The sequence below is a fragment of the Tuber melanosporum genome (genome assembly GCF_000151645.1).
Source record: "Tuber melanosporum whole genome shotgun sequence assembly, scaffold_74, strain Mel28".
In the NCBI taxonomy this organism is placed as follows: domain Eukaryota; kingdom Fungi; phylum Ascomycota; class Pezizomycetes; order Pezizales; family Tuberaceae; genus Tuber; species Tuber melanosporum.
This window is the reverse complement of record NW_003299122.1, coordinates 191,814-199,412: the sequence shown is the minus strand read 5'-3', so window position 1 is coordinate 199,412 and position 7,599 is coordinate 191,814. Positions and strand designations below refer to the sequence as shown.

Below are 7,599 nucleotides of genomic sequence, written 5' to 3'. Positions count from 1 at the left end.
GACCGCTAGTAACGGGGGCGGTCAATACAGAAACCCGTGGCCGAAGGGATCTGGGATGTTATCAGACCGAGAAGCCTTCATGAAGGAATTAATGGCATTCCAAACGGTCTGGAGTGAAGTATCAACAAAATCCTCCCGAATTTACTTTTACCAGCTTGTGCCGTGCGGCGCGGTACTCGGGCTGATAGCGGGCGCTGCCCCAAGTGCTCGAAGAACGCCCCGAAACTGGGTCATGGATGCCATCCCCCCGACTCCGGTGGGACACGGTGTTTCATGTTATAATACTCGCACTGGGTTATAGAGCTCAATGATTTTTATTATAATCAACCATATATATATGCTTATGCGTAGTGGGTTATCCGCCCCAAAAATCTCTACTCGGATATGAAACAAGAGGAGAGCTCTCGCTCACCCTCATAAAAGGAAGCAAAAACGGTATCCACTGCATCACGGGAAAGCCATCAAACACTAGGCCTTTTCGTCCGTCTCCACATTCTTCTCTCCGGACTCGGCTGCCCATTTTTGCTCAAACTTCCCCTCAACATGGAACTTCTGGTCAACCCCTGCGACAATGTACAGGATGACAACAACCACCTCCAATAATGGTGTGAACACATAGAATGACGCGCGGCTATTGAACCAACCTGGATCTGTAGGTGGTCGGGGCATGAAGAATGTTGCTGCGCGGAAGGCGGTGGATAATGCTGTTTCAGTCAGCACAAGCATCACAGGGCGTTATCTAAAGCATGAAAGTGGCAGGGAAGGGGGGAAAGCACTGAGAATTGCGGAAGCGAGGATGACGATCAAGGTTTTCTCCGTTAGGTCTCCCCTCTTTCCAAAGTTCTGACGCGGAGTGCTGGAAGGGATGAGGTTTCCGATCAGAAGCATTGGTATCGGGGCAAAGGCAAAAACGGCAAAGTAGATGATCCCGAACTTGCGGATACCTTTCCGTGGTGATCAGCGTTAGCCCTGAAACAAGTAGCGCGGCCCCAGGATCTTCTTACTCAAGTCGATATTTAGCGTGTGAGTGCTCAGGGTGTTAAAAGATTGGACAGTTGTGGTAATGACTTGGAACCACTTATCAGCATCCAGCCTCTTCCAGCATATATGTACCTAGGCGAGGAGGAAGTACCCATTACCAACACCAGCACGACAGAGACATAGTACGCCAAAAAGGCCCGGTCGAACAATCTATTCCCCACGAGTCCTGGATGGTACGCTCTCAACAACCGCTGGGTAAAATTCAGATTGACGACAAATAGTAGCACCACACCCGCAGCGATAAACACACTTGCGGCGATAGCAACCTGCAAATTCCTCGGATGCGCCGCCCAAGCTATCATACCACCGTTCTTGTTAGTGGACGGACAAGTCGGCCCAAAAAAGGCAGTAAACAAGCAAGCGAGTGTGTATCCGTACCTATGCGCATGGAAAATGTAACAATCCTAGACATACAGAAGCCAAAAGTGACGGCGCTGAACACGAAGAGGTGGCCTCTGCTTCGATTGATCTTGAACAGCCTCATGTGCGCGACACCGAGGATGAGGAATATGGCGATGAATACGGAAGAAATAGGGATATCTATGCTCTTGTTTGGCCTACCGCCGTAACCTGCTGACTTTGGAAGGTACGGGGGTCCCGAGGGCTGGTGGAATCGGAATCACTCATTGTCAGTATCCCGCTCGTTTCTCTCACCCGAACAATGAGACCAAAAAGGGAAAAGAATGAAAGCAATGAATGAAAAAGTAATACCATTGCCTGTCCCTGCTGTCCGGACATATCTCAAGCTGTACACTAAAACGGAAATAAAAAATAATAAAAATGGGGGGAGATTTTTTCTTTCTTTTTTTTCCCCCACAAAATGTTGTACCACCCCACTCCCCTTACTCGCTTCACTTTCAAAGATACAGCAGATGATCCGTCTCCACTTGGTCTCGGCCCAATCCCTTTACTCGGCTCTGGTTCTGCACGGTATGAGTAATCCACCGTCCTTTCTATATACACAAAAGTAAAGGAGAAAAGGAAAGGAAGGGGGGGGGAGATGCCGCACATATATAACCCATCAACCTCCCCTTCCCATCGGCGGAATAATCCTCCACCGACAAACGAATGGCGGCCCCGCGCCCCGGAACGACGGGCGACCATAAGCACCGACAGTTTGCATGGAGCGGCATATACTTGTACAGTACAAGTAATAATAAGCTCACCAGCCAATCCAGTCATAGCGGTGGTCTCAAATTCCAAAGATCTGAACACATTAACGCCAAGGATCAACGCTTTGGCGCTTCTTGGCATGGAGGGAACTTGTCGGATACCGGCACATTGGAAAAATTGGCGAGCTGGTGGACTCTGGACCCTGGAAATGCTTTAAATTTATTTGTCCTGGCAACCCGGGCATGGCGTACCGACTGTATCATAGAGCAGGGGAATACTCGGCCGGGGTACTGTAAATTACTCGTAAACTTCTATGCGTTTACTATATTTTGCCAATCCCTGTTTCCGGGTATCGAGTCATTGTTGCCTGGGACAAAGTTGTCAGCGGGAATCACGGCATCATCCCACGATAGGTTTGGTATGACTGGTTTTACGTACTCGTACAGTACTCGTACAATACAGAACTGCGGATACAATACTACATGTAGTTAAATTTAAGGAGGTCCAACACGAACTCGCCACTCTCTTAATAATAATAACATCATCGTAAATTATCCTAGCTCGGCACTTCTCGGGCTCTTACCGTGCAGGGAAAACACTAATCCTTCTTAGGGGTTTCTGTCTCAGAGCTCGGAGGTTAAAGGTTCCGGCGGGGTTAAAATCCATGGGATAATAAATGGATTACAAACGACATTTTATGGTCCCGTGAGCACTCTCGGATGAGTTCGCATCGGATTAGATTAAAGGTTAGACTACACTGAGACAGCTTGAAGCGAATGTTGCCCACTGACGTCACTCTGAAAAAGGGGAGAAGAAAACGATTTGCCCGAACTACGGCAACGTATCGTACTTGTAAAGGCTTACTATAGGGCTGAGACGCCGGCGACCATGTGGTTGTGGCCGTTGGACCCTTTTGTCGGCCGATACCGTAAAGGGACTAGACAATAAGTGTTGTTGATTCCCCCCCGAATTCCTAGCAGCTGGTTTAAAGCCCTTATATCTGCAACATATCCCCTGATTAATTTGAAGAGGAAGGCCCGTGAACAGCTAAACTCACTGCTATACATGCTGGTAAAGTTCTGCCATCGCTCCAAGATAATTGCCCCAGCAACCCTGCACAGCAACGTTCCAATCACTGATAGGTTGAAACACAACAGGGAAGTGTCAGGAGACTCTGTGAATAATTGGGGGGTAATAATATTCACACCCATATATAACTATGATACTTGGATGGTTTTTCTGAAAGCTCTCCGTGTAGGTTTGGGCACTGTTTGGATGTCGATTGTTCCGAGAATGTAATCCCTGTTGCATCCCCGCTGCCTCTGAGATTCAAGTTTTCACCAGAGATCACACGAAGCAAGTGCAACACCATACCTCTCATCGGGATTTAAGTCTTCAGTTGCATGCAACACATCCCACTTTAAGCCTACCGTCCACAAAATTTTCCGCCTGATGGCCATCACTAATAAAATCCCAGACCTTCCCATCTCTCGATTTCCGTTCTGGAATCCGTGGATCCCGAATCTCATGGATTTCGGAGAAATCCCTGGACGTCCAGACAGGACCTTAGCATCAGGGCCTGGCTAAAACGCACGATTTTTGGTGTAAAGGTAAAGGTAAGGGTGGCCCATCACCAACGCATTTGTCTGGTCACTTTAGGTAGTCCAGATCCATCATGTGAAGCCTGATAAGAAAGAACCTCCTTGTGGCACTGGAGAGGGCATGTGACGGATGTATCTATTGGCATCAACTTGTCTGATAAGTCACTACTGGTAACCGTGCCAAGGTTCCGGCCGAAATTGTGTAACACGCAAGCGGTTCAAATTTCACAGCACGTCTATAAAGTGTCCAACGGCTCAACGTCAGATTTGGCTCAACGTCAGATTTTAGAAATTGACCGAACGAAATATACAATATCTCATCATAAGATATCTGTCAAATATCATCTCCGCTTAGGAGTAGACAGTTTAAGCTCTTGAAAAATCAGTTTCCATACTTTTTTCCGCTCACAAATCGCATCTTTTTTTACCTTTTCCAGTTGCCTCTCGGCCTTCTCTACTTTTTTCTGCGCAGTATCCTCCTCTTTTTTACGTGCAATAACTCTTGCCACGCCGGCATAGATGACCCCCCGTTTGAACATATCTCCTGGTATAGTTTTGTCTGTTTGCGTGGACTTGCTCTGCTGCTTGGGTGTCGGCAAGTTGTTGTGAACACCGTGCGCCAAGGTGAGCTTGTCCAAGGCTTCCCTTAACAAAGTATATGAAGTTGACCCTGAACGTAGGAGATACAGGATCAACATTTTCGAGGTATTCAGCTTGTCTTTGAAGGGATCGGATGGTCAAGGGAGTGGAGATGCAGGGCTTGAGACTTTGGGGAGGTGTAGTGGGCTGTTGAGTCTGTTAGGTTGAATAATACTGTTAGGCGGAGACAACCTGTATAGACTCAGAGTGGTCAAGGCCAACCAAGATTCGTTTCTGTAGATGAAGACTGTCTAGGAAGGCTTAAATTACACTTGTTTCGTTTATGACTACTAAGAGTAAAGTAATATAGGTAAAGTAGAATGGAATCTTGAGAATAATATTATATTATTAAGGTCTCTTCTCCTTTGCTTGATGATGTCTAGAACTTGGGAGGCACTTCAATATTTATATTCTATGTCTGAGTTTTCATGGACTACTTCTATCTATTATACAACTATGTATCTCTCTGATTATAACTTGCAATGTCGGGTATTCTTCAAAGGTGCAAATACCTAAAGACCCTGAAAATCACCAAACCGTCTTCAGTAATTCCAATATTGCCAACTAGGAACTATACTGTTCCCAATAGTAATTATCCTATCATCAGAGTCTTTAAACTTATAGCCCAGTTCTCAACTTGAACTGAGTTGGCCTCAATTGTTTTCATTATTAATGAAATGATCAGTTTCATCTGTGCATTGTATTTGCGGAGGTAGTCGTAATTGCAATTTTCATAGGTTGCCTAACTTCAAACTCTCATAACTCTCTATTCAATCAACAGATATCTTCTGAATGACTTCCTACTAATTCACAAGAAGTTATTATGCTAGATTGACAGATAATCCCTCTGCTGACAACACTTAATTGCTCCGAGTAACAGGATTTCAATCACAGTTCTAGAATTGGGAGCTATTTCTGCAATCATAAAACATTCCTGGACCCAGTTGTAATACTCTGTGAAGTCTATTGACTTTCATGGTAGTATTGCTCAGAGTTTTAGACTCTTCTAATTATTGTTAAGTAGGTGCAAATGTATTGATTTCTCGTTGAGATCCTTTAACATTTGCTACCAGATCTTTACACAAAAACGTCCCAATGCTTATGGCTTATACCAAAGATGCCATATTTTTGAAGCCTAGTAACACTCTAAATAGTTGACAGATTTACTCCATTCTACTTCTCAAACCTTGCTGAAGGTCCCCTTATATAGAACCTGCGAACAGGATCCAGTTGGACAGATGGTAGTGATGTATATGGTATTATTTATCTCCTTCAATTCTGTAACCATAAAGTGACAGGACATAACTAAAATAGATATGTATGATGATGTGTGGGTCTAGTAAGAGGGCTGAAGGAGGGTGTTAGAGATCAGAGATTCCGATTCTGAGTGGGGTTACCCTATTTACGGTAGTTTCTAGGTATTAGATCCCAGTATTCCTAACAAATACTCAGGAAGGTGTCACGAATATGGCTTGGCGAGAAAAAGGTTTTCATGTGACACATAGTTATGAGTCACAGGTATGTTATTGTTTCACACATATGACTCATTCAAGTCAGATGATTTGTTATGTGTGGGATTTGTGATGCTTTCGTACATGGCTCAAATATGAGTCATGGGAGTACGCCTGGTGAGTATGTCTTGCGAGTGTACCTTGTAGGTAGGTCTGGCGCATATGATTTGTGTTTTGCACATGATCGCATTATAAGGTCAAGGATTTCACGCATATGACTCAGTCGAGTCATATAACTTGTTTATTGCGTTATGATTGGTTTATGAGTTTTGCATATGACCTCGTTATGAGGTCAGGGTTTTTGAGCATGTGACAACCTTGGTCACATGACTAGTTTGTTATGATTTGATTTCACACATGTGACCACTTTGGGTCACATGACTACAGGCTGGAAGAACACTATATAAGGAGGCCGATGCGACCGAAGAGGATAGGTTCTTCACACTTTGTTCTAAGTACTTTTCCTACTTCTTACTTTAATGAATATAAAACACCTTTACGATCTTTATCTTTATTGCAACCTTATCACTATGCCAAGGAAAGTTCTTTATGAAGAAGAGTTAGAGAAAGCTTACGATAGGTGTTCTCGATAGAAGACAGAGGTCTTGTACTATTGGTAACGAAGGCAGAGGCCTAGTGCTATCCTAAGACAAAGAAGAGAAGAAAAAGAAAAAGACAAGTATCGTTCCCCGTGGCTAAAACCTAACCATCCAAGGAGGGATCGTTACAGAAGGCAGGATAATAAAACTTCAGAATTGTATGGTCTTCGGTCTATTTTCCTGAAGGCAGAACAGATAGTAGTCTTTTAAAAAGCTTGATCATAAATAGAAGTTAAGACTGATAAGAATTCAATTTTATTGAAATCTGAATACCGTATTAGTAGAGCATCATCAATAGCCTCCATATGATAATGCTATAAACACTGAAAGATAACAATATCGAGGGGTTGAATAAGGTGAGTGGTATGCATAGGTAGGTAAAAGGGAATAATTTTCCTCTCATTACAGAAGGTGATAAATTCATGAGTGCAGTGCAATCCATGTCCGTTAAGAAGTGAGAGGTGGTAGGTACTAACCTGGTGCTGTGCAGAAAACCAATCGAAATGGTGAAGCCATTTAAGCCCAAAGAGATTGTTAAAGTAGTATCCTGGATGTGACAGGATTTTGCAGATGACACGATTATGAGTCATGGGTCTTGTGCATATGACTCACCTGAGTTATTTGACTTATTTATATCGTAATTTGTTGTGTTTTACACATGACTTGATTATAAGTCATGGGTTTCATGCATATGACTCACTCGAGTTACATGATTTATTTATGTTATGATTTGTTATGTTTCATACATGACTTGATTATGAGTCATGGATCTTGCGCATAGGACTCACTCGAGTTATATGACCTATTTATTTTATGATTTGTTATGTTTCACACATAACTCTATTATGAGTCATGGGCTTTGTGTATATGACTCATTCAAGTCATGTGACTTGTTTATGAGGATTTCACATAACACTTAGTTATGAGTCATAAGGATTAGGGTTGGCAAGAAGAGTACTATGTAAGGAGGCTGGTACAGCCAAGGAGGATAGGCTCTTCACACTTTGTTCTAAGTAATTTCCTTACTTATTACTTTATATGAATAAAAACATCTTTATGCTCTTTATCCTTTACAATATATTATGAGCCTAAGAG

General features: G+C 43.4%; 1 protein-coding gene; it reads right to left on the bottom strand.

The window, feature by feature from the left end:
• Positions 1–298: 298 nt before the first annotated feature.
• GSTUM_00010732001 (uncharacterized protein) lies at positions 299–2,390 on the bottom strand. XM_002841482.2 has 7 exons: positions 2,051–2,390; positions 1,753–1,964; positions 1,420–1,645; positions 1,133–1,336; positions 1,005–1,067; positions 777–944; positions 299–704 (listed from the first exon to the last, which is right to left on the bottom strand). Exons 2-7 carry the CDS (start codon positions 1,777–1,779, stop codon positions 469–471), a joined length of 924 nt encoding a protein of 307 aa, XP_002841528.1. The 5' UTR covers positions 1,780–1,964; positions 2,051–2,390; the 3' UTR covers positions 299–468.
• Positions 2,391–7,599: the final 5,209 nt, after the last annotated feature.